This window comes from Biomphalaria glabrata, chromosome 5 (genome assembly GCF_947242115.1).
Source record: "Biomphalaria glabrata chromosome 5, xgBioGlab47.1, whole genome shotgun sequence".
Taxonomy (NCBI): Eukaryota; Metazoa; Mollusca; class Gastropoda; family Planorbidae; genus Biomphalaria; species Biomphalaria glabrata.
Window position 1 is genome coordinate 21,328,362 of NC_074715.1, and position 16,761 is coordinate 21,345,122.

At 36.0% G+C, this 16,761-nt stretch overlaps 1 protein-coding gene across 1 annotated transcript in view; it reads right to left on the minus strand.

Annotated features, from left to right (window-relative positions):
- LOC106073387 (uncharacterized) overlaps positions 1 to 16,761 on the minus strand; it is a 140,671-nt gene that overhangs the window by 81,435 nt on the left and 42,475 nt on the right. Inside the window, exons 6-13 of the mRNA XM_056030344.1 lie at positions 16,556 to 16,640; positions 11,650 to 11,695; positions 10,972 to 11,052; positions 10,122 to 10,231; positions 8,724 to 8,838; positions 5,827 to 5,899; positions 4,669 to 4,947; positions 110 to 261 (exon numbers count right to left, since the gene is read on the minus strand). Coding sequence (XP_055886319.1) covers positions 110 to 261; positions 4,669 to 4,947; positions 5,827 to 5,899; positions 8,724 to 8,838; positions 10,122 to 10,231; positions 10,972 to 11,052; positions 11,650 to 11,695; positions 16,556 to 16,640 — 941 coding nt within the window. The remainder of the gene's footprint in view (positions 1 to 109; positions 262 to 4,668; positions 4,948 to 5,826; positions 5,900 to 8,723; positions 8,839 to 10,121; positions 10,232 to 10,971; positions 11,053 to 11,649; positions 11,696 to 16,555; positions 16,641 to 16,761) is intronic.

Sequence of the window (16,761 nt, forward strand, 5' to 3'; positions counted from 1 at the left end):
CAAGTTTTAACTTGATCCGAGAATGGGAAATGGGAGAAAAAACATGATGAAACTTTTTACCAGAAAGACAGTCAGACAGAGTTGAAATAAGTTTGTAAAAATTACTCACAAAAACGAGTCTCCCTGCTTCGGAGTTTAACTTCTGGATGGTCTCTCTGAGATCTGTAAGCTTTAGCTTCAACTGAGACACTTGGTCGTTGGTTAGCCCCAGAAGACCATCAGTTGACCAGTCCCAGTCTGGCCAGTTGACATCAGTACAATCTGGAAATACAAATGTTAATGTTTCAGAGCTGAAAGATAAATATTCGCAAGTGTGTGTGTTTTTATAGAAACATATCAGTGTGATAGAATGTTTTATTCTATGTGTGTGTGTTTACATAGATACAGATCTAAACTGAGGGGGATAAAAAAGATACTTCAAAACCCGTGTGGAGTCTCTAACAAGGATACAGCCCGGGGCGGGATAAAGTTACTGTAAACCAGATTTAAAGGAATGTTGCCAATGTCAGAATAGTATCAGGTGGATTTTACTGTGAAAATAGTTTTGATTAATTCTTTCTCTTGTCCTGTAGTTTCATTGAGTTACATAAAACCAAGTGACCAGTGAAAAGTTTACTTTCTCTTGTCCTGTAGTTTCATTGATTTACATAAAACCAAGTGACCAGTGAAAAGTTTACTTTCTCTTGTCCTGTAGTTTCATTGATTTACATAAAACCAAGTGACCAGTGAAAAGTTTACTTTCTCTTGTCCTGTAGTTTCATTGAGTTACATAAAACCAAGTGACCAGTGAAAAGTTTACTTTCTCTTGTCTTGTAGTTTCATTGATTTACATAAAACCAAGTGACCAGTGAAAAGTTTACTTTCTCTTGTCCTGTAGTTTCATTGAGTTACATAAAACCAAGTGACCAGTGAAAAGTTTACTTTCTCTTGTCCTGTAGTTTCATTGAGTTACATAAAACCAAGTGACCAGTGAAAAGTTTACTTTCTCTTGTCCTGTAGTTTCATTGAGTTACATAAAACCAAGTGACCAGTGAAAAGTTTACTTTCTCTTGTCCTGTAGTTTCATTGAGTTACATAAAACCAAGTGACCAGTGAAAAGTTTACTTTCTCTTGTCCTGTAGTTTCATTGATTTACATAAAACCAAGTGACCAGTGAAAAGTTTACTTTCTCTTGTCCAGTAGTTTCATTGAGTTACATAAAACCAAGTGACCAGTGAAAAGTTTACTTTCTCTTGTCTTGTAGTTTCATTGAGTTACATAAAACCAAGTGACCAGTGAAAAGTTTACTTTCTCTTGTCCTGTAGTTTCATTGAGTTACATAAAACCAAGTGACCAGTGAAAAGTTTACTTTCTCTTGTCCTGTAGTTTCATTGAGTTACATAAAACCAAGTGACCAGTGAAAAGTTTACTTTCTCTTGTCCTGTAGTTTCATTGAGTTACATAAAACCAAGTGACCAGTGAAAAGTTTACTTTCTCTTGTCCTGTAGTTTCATTGAGTTACATAAAACCAAGTGACCAGTGAAAAGTTTACTTTCTCTTAGACAAAAACAGAAAAGACATGCATCTCACATCCGGCAAGGAACAAACTTTGTTGATAAATTACTAAAAATAAAATTAAGCTCTAAACTAAAGATTCCTTTAGAATCCTTCCTTCTGGGACCAGTATCAGGAAAAAGTAGAAGAGGCAGAGAGAAAGTGAGGGGAAACATAACATTAAAGACTGGACGGGACTGTCGTTGAAAGAGATTCTATTCAAAAGACAAAGAGGAATGGAGAAAGTCGGTCGACAGATCATGTGTGGTCCCCTATTGTTGCAATAGACTAACAGATAGTTTTTAAAAAGTGCTATACTTGTTTTTAAAAAAAGTTTGCCTATTTTTGTTATAAATTTCTGATAATGTCCAAGATTTGGAGCAGTCCAACTTGTCTTATCAAGTTATAGAACATTGAACATTACGTTGACTGTTGAATGAACAACTTCATAGTCAGCTACATGAACAAATTGTTCAAATGCTCAACACAGGAATAAAACTTAATAACACAGCAGTTAGAAGATCAATGAAATAATTTTGTTCAAGTTAGGTAATATTATGGACCCCACAAGAGAATTTCTAATTCACACCAGAATTAAACGAAAAGCTATTAACCAGTTCTAAACAAGTCACACGCACACATTATAAAAGGTCGGCTTATACAAAAATATGTGGTGTAGAAAAGTAAAACTAAAAACAACATTTTTGAAGCATCACATTTTCTTCTTCTAGTCAGATCTCCACTTCCGATCTGAAAGCTCTATCCAGTCTGTGGCTTGACAACCAGCACGATTTTATCTCAGCTGGTCACTCTGCTATACAATGTGTTGGTCATGTTGTGTTGTTCATGGTGTGTTAATCATGTTGTGTTGGTCATGTTGTGTTAATCATGTTGTGTTGGTCATGTTGTGTTAGTCATGTTGTGTTAGTCATGTTGTGTTAGTCATGTTGTGTTAGTCATGTTGTGTTAGTCATGTTGTGTTGTTCATGTTGTGTTGTTCATGTTGTGTTAGTCATGTTGTGTTAGTCATGTTGTGTTAGTCATGTTGTGTTGTTCATGTTGTGTTAGTCATGTTGTGTTAGTCATGTTGTGTTAGTCATGTTGTGTTGTTCATGTTGTGTTAGTCATGTTGTGTTGTTCATGTTGTGTTAGTCATGTTGTGTTAGTCATGTTGTGTTAGTCATTTTGTGTTGGTCATGTTGTGTTGGTCATGTTGTGTTGGTCATGTTGTGTTGGTCATGTTGTGTTAGTCATGTTGTGTTAGTCATGTTGTGTTAGTCATGTTGTGTTAGTCATGTTGTGTTGTTCATGTTGTGTTGGTCATGTTGTGTTAGTCATGTTGTGTTAGTCATGTTGTGTTGTTCATGTTGTGTTAGTCATGTTGTGTTAGTCATGTTGTGTTAGTCATGTTGTGTTAGTCATGTTGTGTTAATCATGTTGTGTTAGTCATGTTGTGTTGTTCATGTTGTGTTGTTCATGTTGTGTTGTTCATGTTGTGTTAGTCATGTTGTGTTAGTCATGTTGTGTTAGTCTTGTTGTGTTAGTCATGTTGTGTTGTTCATGTTGTGTTAGTCATGTTGTGTTGTTCATGTTGTGTTGTTCATGTTGTGTTAGTCATGTTGTGTTGGTCATGTTGTGTTGGTCATGCTGTGTTGGTAATGTTGTGTTAGTCATGTTGTATTGTTCACAGTGATGGTCATGTTGTGTTGTTCATGATGTGATGGTCATGTTGTGTTGTTCATGTTGTGTTAGTCATGGTGTGTTGTTCATGGTGTGATGGTCATGTTGTGTTGGTCATGTTGTGTTGGTTATGTTGTGTTGGTCATGTTGTGGTAGTCATGTTGTGTTAGTCATGTTGTTTTAGTCATGTTGTGTTGTTCATGTTGTGTTGTTCATGTTGTGTTAGTCATGTTGTGTTAGTCATGTTGTGTTGTTCATGTTGTGTTAGTCATGTTGTGTTAGTCATGTTGTGTTGTTCATGTTGTGTTGTTCATGTTGTGTTAGTCATGTTGTGTTGGTCATGTTGTGTTGGTCATGCTGTGTTGGTAATGTTGTGTTAGTCATGTTGTGTTAGTCATGTTGTGTTAGTCATGTTGTGTTAGTCATGTTGTGTTAGTCATGTTGTGTTGTTCATGTTGTGTTGGTCATGTTGTGTTAGTCATGTTGTGTTAGTCATGTTGTGTTGTTCATGTTGTGTTAGTCATGTTGTGTTAGTCATGTTGTGTTAGTCATGTTGTGTTAGTCATGTTGTGTTAATCATGTTGTGTTAGTCATGTTGTGTTTTTCATGTTGTGTTGTTCATGTTGTGTTGTTCATGTTATGTTAGTCATGTTGTGTTAGTCATGTTGTGTTAGTCATGTTGTGTTGGTTATGTTGTGTTGGTCATCATATATCTTTATATACAGTAGGCCTATATATTGATGCAGTCAGGACTGTGTGAGGCATAGTAAATTGGGCTATTCTAAACATTCTGACAGTTTGGTAAGGGTTGGACCTGTTAGAGTTGGAGCAGTGTGGAAGTATGGACAATTTTATGAGGTTTTGTTATGAATGCGATTTATTGCAATTCTTCATTACACAGAATTGTGTTTGAAAAAATGAATTGTATTGCTAAGTAAAAATAATCAACGACTAAGAACTTCTGGTCCAGAATAAAGCAGACATGTTCAAAAGTACTAGATCTATGTTTCCAATCACTGATGCCAATTATAATTACACAATGTTTTCCCAAAGATTCATTCCTTGGATTGGATGTTTGAGGTGAAAGAGACTAGGTGTCACCGTGTTCCTGTATATTTAAGACTCCACAAAGACTCATGTATGCCATAGGTCAATGTACAAATGTTAAAGGATTTGTTTTGTTGTCTTAGAAGATGTCAAGATAGCCCAATATGCAGCCTGGTCATTCATTCATTCATTCATTTATTATGTTATAATATAGTCTGGATGTTATGTCATTAGTTCTTATAGTATCAGTATCTGGATGTTATGAAATTATCTATTGGAAGCTTTTGAATATTATGTCTTTATTCCTTACAGGTTCCGAATGTTATGGAATTATCGCTTGAAGTTTCTAAATAATTTAATTATTTCTAAGTGTGTATGTGTAATTATGCCTATATAAAAAAATAGTACCATATATTTCTTGAAAGATTTGATCCTCGTCACTCTGTGTTTTGTCCGTGTTGACGACTAACTCTTGACTCCAAGTCGCCAGGAACTGTTCACCAAACTCATGCAAGTTCAATAACAAGTTTTTAACATTCTCTGGCGACTGCACAGCGGAGTTATCTCCCGTAGCCCAAGACATAGCTTTAGAATGTAATAGGGTGTCAATGTCAAAGGGAGAGAATCCGAAAGGGACCTGGATCTCAATCTTATCTAAATCTTTGATTGTCGAGCCTTGTCTTTTCTCTGATAGTGAAAAGATTTAGATTTGAAAAAAAAAAATCAGAAATATACAGCTTTCATAAGATTTTATTAAAATTAAAGTAGTTTCATATGTGAATTTCTAAGAACATTTTTTTTAAATTTTGAATTAAATATTGCCAACGTAAGGATCTATAAACACAAACAATCCACATGTCTGTATATCACTGTCTCTATACACTGTGCTAGATATGTAGCCTGTTCATCACTTACACAGGTTTGAGATAATAGACGCACACAATTTGTTATTAGTTATAGTACAAAACATAAGATATTGATGTAACTATAAAAATACTTAATAAAATTTTTTTAAAAGAAAACGTCTCAATTAATTTACTCTGATATTATTGAGGTTAATGGTGGCTAAGTGGTAAGGCCCTCGGCTTTCGAAAAGAAGAGCATCGAGTTCGGATGCTGATGAAAACTGAGATTTTAGATTTCGGGATTTGAAAGACACCCCTTAGTTCCCCCCCCCCCAACTATAATAGGTACCTGACATTAGTAACACATTAAACAGCGGATCGTCATTGTGCTGGCCACATGACACCCTCGCTAACTATCAGCCATAAAAGCAGATGAGCTTTAAAACATCTAATCCCATGGATTTAAAGGTATGAAAGGTTTATCTTTATATACAGTAGGCCTATATATTTCATTTGTTCTGTCTGACTAGTTCCCCTGAAAGCAATCACTAAAACCAATGCAATGGTTTTGATAAGGAAAAAATAGCAAAGTCTCAACAATTGTCAGAGGCGGAGAAAGAGGTAGTAGAAAGGGAGAGCTATTGTGTCAATCAATATCTAAACATCAGGCTTGGCCAGTGAGTTCAAAAAAAGCTAAAACTATATTTTCAAACAACATTACCTTTTCTTTGTTCGTACAACTGATGGAACGGATCTGGATCTTTGGTAGCTGGTGTCCGTACAGCCAAAAGTCTCTGCCAGAGAAAGTTATTTCATTAACTTTTACTATATACATACAAACAAAAAAATGAGTATGTATGCTATAGTTAGAGTATCTTAAACATAGTGACCCGTCATGGACATGCCTCTAAACATGAGTAGATCTTTAATATTGAATTCTTCGTGTCTAATATTGGACCATCTAGAAGACTCATGTGAAAGTTAGAAATAGAACATCAACATGCAACAAATATCTTCAACTGGAGCATTTTTCCTGTTTATATTTTGTATGTGTGTGTTTGTGTGTGTGTGTGAGAGAGAAAAGGTAATGTGTCGTAAGCACGTGGTTTATGTCCCCAACTGGCAAGTCATGATGGACAGCAGGGTCATCAGAAGTTGTGAGCGCTGCGTGACATGTCGATCTAAGTTTCAATAGGCATCCACTTCATCCAGAACTAGATCCATTAATCTTGAATCTTGACTCATTCTGCCACTGGACGCAGGCGTGTGACTAACTAGATCCATTAATCTTGAATCTTGACTCATTCTGCCACTGGACGCAGGCATGTGACTAACTAGATCCATTAGTCTTGAATCTTGACATATTCTGCCACTGGACGCAGGCGTGTGACTAACTAGATCCATTAATCTTGAATCTTGACTCATTCTGCCACTGGAAGCAGGCGTGTGACTAACTAGATCCATTAGTCTTGAATCTTGACTCATTCTGCCACTGGAAGCAGGCGTGTGACTAGCTAGATCCATTAATCTTGAATCTTGACTCATTCTGCCACTGGAAGCAGGCGTGTGACTAACTAGATCCATTAGTCTTGAATCTTGACTCATTCTGCCACTGGAAGCAGGCGTGTGACTAACTAGATCCATTAGTCTAGAATCTTGACTCATTCTGCCACTGGACGCAGGCATGTGACTAACTAGATCCATTAGTCTTGAATCTTGACTCATTCTGCCACTGGAAGCAGGCATGTGACTAACTAGATCCATTAATCTTGAATCTTGACTCATTCTGCCACTGGAAGCAGGCGTGTGACTAACTAGATCCATTAGTCTTGAATCTTGACTCATTCTGCCACTGGAAGCAGGCGTGTGACTAACTAGATCCATTAGTCTTGAATCTTGACTCATTCTGCCACTGGACGCAGGCATGTGACTAACTAAATCCATTAGTCTTGAATCTTGACTCATTCTGCCACTGGAAGCAGGCATGTGACTAACTAGATCCATTAATCTTGAATCTTGACTCATTCTGCCACTGGACGCAGGCATGTGACTAACTAGATCCATTAGTCTTGAATCTTGACTCATTCTGCCACTGGACGCAGGCATGTGACTAACTAGATCCATTAGTCTTAAATCTTGACTCATTCTGCCACTGGACGCAGGCATGTGACTAACTAGATCCATTAATCTTGAATCTTGACTCATTCTGCCACTGGACGCAGGCATGTGACTAACTAGATCCATTAATCTTGAATCTTGACTCATTCTGCCTCTGGACGCAGGCGTGTGACTAACTAGATCCATTAGTCTTAAATCTTGACTCATTCTGCCACTGGAAGCAGGCGTGTGACTAACTAGATCCATTAGTCTTGAATCTTGACTCATTCTGCCACTGGAAGCAGGCATGTGACTAACTAGATCCATTAGTCTTGAATCTTGACTCATTCTGCCACTAGACGCAGGCATGTGACTAACTAGATCCATTAGTCTTGAATCTTGACATATTCTGCCACTGGACGCAGGCGTGTGACTAACTAGATCCATTAATCTTGAATCTTGACTCATTCTGCCACTGGAAGCAGGCGTGTGACTAACTAGATCCATTAGTCTAGAATCTTGACTCATTCTGCCACTGGACGCAGGCATGTGACTAACTAGATCCATTAGTCTTGAATCTTGACTCATTCTGCCACTGGAAGCAGGCATGTGACTAACTAGATCCATTAATCTTGAATCTTGACTCATTCTGCCACTGGAAGCAGGCGTGTGACTAACTAGATCCATTAGTCTTGAATCTTGACTCATTCTGCCACTGGAAGCAGGCGTGTGACTAACTAGATCCATTAGTCTTGAATCTTGACTCATTCTGCCACTGGACGCAGGCATGTGACTAACTAGATCCATTAGTCTTAAATCTTGACTCATTCTGCCACTGGACGCAGGCATGTGACTAACTAGATCCATTAATCTTGAATCTTGACTCATTCTGCCTCTGGACGCAGGCGTGTGACTAACTAGATCCATTAGTCTTAAATCTTGACTCATTCTGCCACTGGAAGCAGGCGTGTGACTAACTAGATCCATTAGTCTTGAATCTTGACTCATTCTGCCACTGGAAGCAGGCATGTGACTAACTAGATCCATTAGTCTTGAATCTTGACTCATTCTGCCACTGGACGCAGGCATGTGACTAACTAGATCCATTAGTCTTGAATCTTGACTCATTCTGCCACTGGAAGCAGGCGTGTGACTAACTAGATCCAAGATTCTCGATAGCATCATGGAATGTTAGAGATCGACTACAGGACAATCTACCAGGAACTAACAATTAGTGGAGGGATAGCATCATACATTTCAACTGTCAATGGACGTTCAGTAGCCCAATGTTTATCACCCACTTTCTGAGAGAACAGGAATACACTAAGATTGTACAGAAGTGTCTTAAGTACTCACCTTGTTCAACTCGTCAGTGTCTTAAGTACTCACCTTGTTCAAGTCATCAGTGTCTTAAGTAATCACCTTGTTCAAGTCATCAGTGTCTTAAGTACTCACCTTGTTCAACTCGTCAGTGTCTTAAGTACTCACCTTGTTCAACTCGTCAGTGTCTTAAGTACTCACCTTGTTCAACTCGTCAGTGTCTCGCTTTATGATGGAGATGTCGTTGTTAAACTTCTGCTCACCAAGAATGATCTTGACAGTTTCCTGCCTGACCTTCTCGTGGTCTTTCTTCACTCTACAGTGCATAAAGAAACAACATCAATAGATTAGAATAAATGATGAAAGAACACAATAGACTAGAATTAGGATCTCTAGAAACACCAATGGATTAGAATAAGGGCGTGATGAACGAACACAATAGACTAGAATTAAGATTTCTAGAAACACAATGGATTAGAATAAGGGCGTGATGAAAGAACACAATAGACTAGAATTAGGATCTCTAGAAACACCAATGGATTAGAATAAGGGCGTGATGAAAGAACACAATAGACTAGAATTAGGATCTCTAGAAACACCAATGGATTAGAATAAGGGCGTGATGAAAGAACACAATAGACTAGAATTAGGATCTCTAGAAACAGCAATAGATGACAAGTAGGATTCAGTGAGACAATTAATAGATTAAAACGTTGGCATGGGTCAAAATAAGAATACATTGGAACATTGACATGAAACTGGTTTGACATGTGGCTTGGTACCAACCTACAGAGACTGTTTCAAAGGATGCCACACAACCAAATGAGTGACTCTATTCCACAGGAGTTTGGAAGTGTGAAAGGAGAATTCTATAAACAGTAGAATATATTCTACTGTGTTACCTGTCTACTATAGACTTCTATAAAAAAAAGTAGAATATATTCTACTGTGTTACCTGTCTACTATAGACTTCTATAAAAAAGTAGAATATATTCTACAGTGTTACCTGTCTATTATAGACTTCTATAAAAAGTAGAATATAGTCTACTGTGTTACCTGTCTACTATAGACTTCTATAAAAAAGTAGAATATAGTCTACTGTGTTACCTGTTTACTATAGACTTCTATAAAAAGTAGAATATATTCTGTTACCTGTCTACTATAGACTTCTATAAAAAAGTAGAATATAGTCTACTGTGTTACCTGTCTACTATAGACTTCTATAAAAAGTAGAATATATTCTGTTACCTGTCTACTAAAGACTTCTATAAAAAAGTAGAATATATTCTACTGTGTTACCTGTCTACTATAGACTTCTATAAAAAAGTAGAATATAGTCTACTGTGGTACCTGTCTACTATAGACTTCTATAAAAAAGTAGAATATAGTCTACTTTGTTACCTGTCTACTATAGACTTCTATAAAAAAGTAGAATATAGTCTACTGTGTTACCTGTCTACTATAGACTTCTATAAAAAAGTAGAATATAGTCTACTGTGTTACCTGTCTACTATAGACTTCTATAAAAAAGTAGAATATAGTCTACTGTGTTACCTGTCTACTATAGACTTCTATAAAAAGTAGAATATATTCTGTTACCTGTCTACTATTTCCTCTTGTCTCTGAATGTTATCACTTTCTTTGGCTATTGTTTGTTGGATGTCCTCTACTGTCTTTATTTCTGTCTCCAGTGATACGAGTAAATCATACTGTAAAGTAAGGGACGGATTTGTAACAAGCAATTTATAGATTTTAAAATGTATGGATTAACATTGAGAGAATGTTGTAAAGAAAATAAATTACCTTTTGTACATTGCTCAGTATTTACTTTTATGTTTGTCATGGAGGATAACTCAAGCATGCCGAACTAATTAGGTTATTTAATCGATACATCAAAATATTTGTATTTCCAAATACAATAATTAAAGGGAGACAATTTACTACTTTCGGAGTACTCTTCCAAATTACCGAATGTAAAAGGTATTTTTAAAAAAGCGTTTTAGAAACAAACTTTATGTTTCAATTGTAGTTTTGAAAAAATAAAACAACATATACGTAGCAGCATGAAGTCCATCCAACTAGCCAGTCAATGAACAAAGTTTAGCTGTTGAAGTGGAGCTCATTGGTTCTGCCCATATACAGACGTGCTACTCTGTTGCAACAATGACAATATGGTGTGATTACAAACCTAGTTATTTATATCTTTAAACTAGTTGTATTCTATAGTACAGCAAACATTCATACTATTGATGTCAGAAAGACAGACTTTGTTTCGTTCAGTTCTGAGATCAGCTCTGTCCACTGGTTCGCTACTTTAAATCACTCGATTATTAATCCTACATCTAATTGTTACTTAATATTATTAAAACAAAGCAAAGGTAGACCAATAATTTGAACCTAGGAAGTTTACTTGACAAAATGTTTACAAATTAACTGAAATAAAATTTACCAGCTCTTGAAAAACTTGAACTTTTGACTTGGCAAGATTTAAACGTCGAGTCTCTCTATCCACCTGACATTTTCTTTTCTCCTGTAAAATAATATCAACATTGGTTCATACAACATGCTTCGTAATCAAACAAATGTGGTCATGAACTATTGACAGTTTGAGAACCCAGCGGACAACTCCTTTCAAAACTTTATCTCGTTTAATGATCAACGAAATGATTCCTGTTGAACCAAAAGTTACGCCTCTGTATTTTCAGCTTAAATATCTTAACTTTTCATTGGAGACACAGACATTTTAGCAGCTCTATTACTGACATGATACAAGTATTCACAAGCAAAATTTTTTTAATCAAAATTCTGTGAAGTGGTTTTGAATCTTGGATCAGCACATCGACAATGGACTTGACCATAGCCCATACAGACTAATTGATAGAGAAATAAATGTATAATTACTAACAAGTTGACTTAGAAGCTGGAGGTAATTACAAAGCAAATTGAGTTAGGTCAATAAAGGTGAAGTAATGACCTAAAGGTGATTTTAAAAACTCAAGATGACTTACAAGCTGTTGGTAATTTACAAGCTATTGAAATATAAACTAGGGGTGTTGACTTGTAAAAGATGACTGACAAACTAGTTGACATATAAACTAAGGTATTTGACTTGCTAAAGATGACTTACTTTCATTAACATTAACTTTTGCTTGTGGTCCTCGTACTCTGCCACTCTGTGGATGGGATGAAAGCAAATCATTCATGGCAAGTAGATAAGTCAATTGTTTGAGTTCCCTCACAGGCACTATATGATACACTGGCTGCTGTGCCGTACAAAACCCAAAATAAATGTCATAAAACTGTGACTTCAACACCCCCTACCCCACACACGTACACACACACACGTACACACACACACACACACACAAACGATTTTATTAAAATGTTTAAAAAGAAAATAATTCTCTAATTTCTGTAAATAGTTTGTTTTGTTTTTTGTTTACTTTGCATTCTAGCACATGATGTCCTCCATTACAAAACATTTTCACAACTTTATTTCTTCTTACAAATTTATTGTTACAATACTTCTATTCAAGTCAGAACTTCTTGGAGGGCAGAAACTGGACGCTGATCTCAAAATGGTTCTAACGACATTTCTAGAAATGTAACAGTGGATGTATATCGCTGAGAAAAGAATTACTAGCTCGTTGGCCACATGGGGAACACTCTAGTTTGACCATTATCATTTTCAAATAAAAATAAAAGAAAATTAACATTTGGCTAGAGATCTAGACATAGATCTTGATCCATTGAAAAGAACTACCGCGTTCTTGAAATGACAATCGCTTTCGGGAATTTCCGAATGCAAGGCTTTTCTGACTGAAGAGTTTAATCATGGAACTATACTTAGTATAGTTCCATGGTTTAATAAATTAATGTTCATGAAAATTGTGCCCAAGTCTAAGTCTAGATCTAAGTGCTTAGGATTGGAACATTATAAAAATGTACTAGATCTATTCATTCGCTTAAACAGGATCCTTCTATAATTCGTATAAATGAGGTATTGTCATCTTTAAAAAGAGTTATTAATGTTTTTCCTGTTGTTATTTCCCCAAGACTATGCCACTATTTACAAACCTAAAACCTAATGTCTTTGTTAGGAAAGGTTGTTTTCCACCTGCTTATTGTTCAATCAGGAACACCTTCTGTAGAAATATGTCTTCCTTTGGCAAAGATTTCTCCATCACGCCTATGTCACACAGGAATGTGAATGATTTACTCTGAATGAACAAAGCGAAATATTTTTAATGTCTGGCTAAATAGATCTGACATTTACGGAGATAAGACTGCGGGAGTCTCAACGATTAATTGGTCCTACTATACTTGAACAGTTCATAAAACAAAACTCAAATGATCCACAGTTCAGAAACCATTTAGCAGTCCGTTGGTATGAAAGCATTGATTTTTTTAAAATGTAATCTGTAGGACTATTAAATAAAGAATTCCTTGTACTAATCAATGTCTTGTGATTTAGTGTTCTATGACTGGTGTGTGTATGTGAGGAATGTGCTGGAGACTTACGTGTGTACAAGTGTAATATTTTCTATTACTATGTAGTGTTTACATTATCAACTTTTATTGAAACAGTTACATAGCTTAATTTCTTAGGCCTAGACTTTATTACTGGACTCATGGTTGGACTGATCTTAAAGTTGTTTATTGCTGGACTGATCTTAAAGTTGTTTATTGCTGGACTGATCTTAAAGTTGTTTATTGCTGGACTGATCTTAAAGTTGTTTATTGCTGGACTGATCTTAAAGTTGTTTATTGCTGGACTGATCTTAAAGTTGTTTATTGCTGGACTGATCTTAAAGTTGTTTATTGCTGGACTGATCTTAAAGTTGTTTATTGCTGGACTGATCTTAAAGTTGTTTATTGCTGGACTGATCTTAAAGTTGTTTATTGCTGAACTGATCTTAAAGTTGTTTATTGCTGGACTGATCTTAAAGTTGTTTCATTTAACGATATTTAAGTCATTGGTTAATATGCATGACTAAATGCATGACGCGTAGGACGTAATCATCTTCTTTTTTGAAGTAACGTCTGTATTATATAAGATAAGAAAGAAGAAGATAAGGATGATGCGCAGAGTACTTCATAATAAACCCTTTTTTGTTTCATGCTGATGTGTACTTTCACATTTAAACACCTAATTCATGCTGCTGTGTACTTTCACATTTAAACACCTAATTCATGCTGCTGTGTACTTTCACATTTAAACACCTAATTCATGCTGCTGTGTACTTTCACATTTAAACACCTAATTCATGCTGCTGTGTACTTTCACATTTAAACACCTATTTCACGCTGCCTTATTGAGCTGTAATTTTACTGTTACATTGCTATATCAATATGAATCTTATTTTTGAAACATATATTTTGTCTGTAATTTGGCTGTTACATTGCTATATCAATATGAATCTTATTTTTGAAACATATATTTTGTCTGTAATTTGACTGTTACATTGCTAAATCAATATGAATCTTATTTTTGAAACATATATTTTGTCTGTAATTTGACTGTTACATTGCTATATCAATATGAATCTTATTTTTGAAACATATATTTTGTCTGTAATTTGACTGTTAAATTGCTAAATCAATATGAATCTTATTTTTGAAACATATATTTTGTCTGTAATTTGACTGTTACATTGCTATATCAATATGAATCTTATTTTTGAAACATATATTTTGTCTGTAATTTGAATGTTACATTGCTAAATCAATATGAATCTTATTTTTGAAACATTAATTTAAAATTAATTTAAATTAGAGCATTGAACGGGTGGCATGAATCAGTCAGGAAAAACAATGACTTAGTAGAGTCTCTGATTGAAATATATGACTAGATGGATACACGCTTAGAACGTCTCTTCTCTTTTGAAGTCTTGTATTTTAATTTATAAGATAAGATAAGATGATGCAGTGGATACATAACCCATAATTTAGACAAATCCATAATTTAGACAAATAAAGCTTTAACTACGGAAGAAAAACAAACAATTTACATCCTAACTTACCAAACATTAATCAGACACATATACACCTATTCCCACTACAAGAAATGCATCCTTTATATTTGTTATTCTAATGACCATCTTATGGATGCAGTAATATGAACTCTACACATAGACACTTACACAGTAAGAGCATAAAAAAAACATATTCGAATAAATAACAAGAACGGGTACTCATACCATAATATGCTCGCGTAAAATGTATCTTTGGAAAGTTATCCAGGAACAGTTAAAAGATCATCTGCCCTATGGGCGTTTTGTTTTAGGACTATTAGCGCACTGATTTCTGTTATCGATTCCATTGAATGCCAATACAAAGAAAATATCGATATTGATCTGTTTATCCTATATGCAACAGCTTAAAACGTGTGGCGTCGATTACTGCTTGGCTACAGAGTAATTGATGAAACAGGTTAATTTTGTACTAAAATCTCCACTGTGATTGGTTCGCATGATATGTTGGCGAGGGTTGTGGTCTATCAAGAGACCCAACAATGAATCTCAGCAATGTGGTTGTTTGTTTGTTTGTTTGTTTCTGCCTCCAAAGAAGCTCAATTGAAATGTGACAATTCGACGCAAACATTTTAGTTTTACAAATGTCGAGATATGATCCATTAAAAAGAAAAAAACATTTGAAATAGTTGTTTATAAAGACACCAGCTCCTTGATATAACTTATAGTGCCAGTGTTTTTCTCTTCATAACTAATCAATGTTAGATTTAACAAAATAATAGATCATTTTTACCTCGCCCCGATCCTCCCCCTTTCACCTGAGAAAGAATCCTGGTTAAACAAATGTATAGATCTACTAAACTTTGTAATATTCCAATGATAGCCTTTAGATAGACTTAGAAGACGAGACGCACAATTTTCCTGAATATTAATTTATTAGATTCTTGAATCAATAAAGCCTTACATTCAGAAATTCCCGAACGCATTAGTCCTGCCAAGAACGCATTAGTCCTGCCAAGAACGCATTAGTCCTGCCAAGAACGCATTAGTCCTGCCAAGAACGCATTAGTCCTGCCAAGAACGCATTAGTCCTGCCAAGAACGCATTAGTCCTGCCAAGAACGCATTAGTCCTGCCAAGAACGCATTAGTCCTGCCAAGAACGCATTAGTCCTGCAAAGAACGCATTAGTCCTGTCAAGAACGCATTAGTCCTGTCAAGAACGCATTAGTCCTGCCAAGAACGCATTAGTCCTGCCAAGAACGCATTAGTCCTGTCAAGAACGCATTAGTCCTGTCAAGAACGCATTAGTCCTGCCAAGAACGCATTAGTCCTGCCAAGAACGCACTAGTCCTGCCAAGAACGCATTAGTCCTGCCAAGAACGCATTAGTCCTGTCAAGAACGCATTAGTCCTGCAAAGAACGCATTAGTCCTGTCAAGAACGCATTAGTCCTGTCAAGAACGCATTAGTCCTGCCAAGAACGCATTAGTCCTGCCAAGAACGCATTAGTCCTGTCAAGAACGCATTAGTCCTGTCAAGAACGCATTAGTCCTGTCAAGAACGCATTAGTCCTGTCAAGAACGCATTAGTCCTGCCAAGAACGCATTAGTCCTGTCAAGAACGCATTAGTCCTGTCAAGAACGTATTAGTCCTGCCAAGAACGCATTAGTCCTGTCAAGAACGCATTAGTCCTGCCAAGAACGCATTAGTCCTGCCAAGAACGTATTAGTCCTGCCAAGAACGCGATAGTCTTTTCAAAATCTACATCCAGATCACGTTCTGTATTTCTTTTCTTACTTTAGTATCTCTGGTCAAACTAGATATTTCCCAGTGTGATCAATGATCTAGTAATTCTTTTCTCAGCGATATACATCAATTGTTAAATTTTAGGAAAATCGTTAGAGCCGTTTTTGAGCTCCGCATCCACGTTCCAGTTTCCTCATGAAGTAGAGACTTGTACACAAAAATAGCTTTCGTTTCGCAATATGATGAACTTATACTAAGTATATGTCATTACAATGACAGCCTATGGTCACTATTTACACCAGAATTCTGGATTACCTTTTTTTTCTAGCCCTCAGAGACTGTTGGGCTATACTTCCAGGAGCGTAACGAAATATATCCACAGGTCCAGTGAGCTGACCACCTAGAGAAATATTCAAAGTTATTGACATTCTACCTGACAAACATATGTAGAATCTTTTTATCCTATTTTGTAACTTACAATTCAATACAAACTTTAAGAAATCAAAACCGCAGGGAACTGT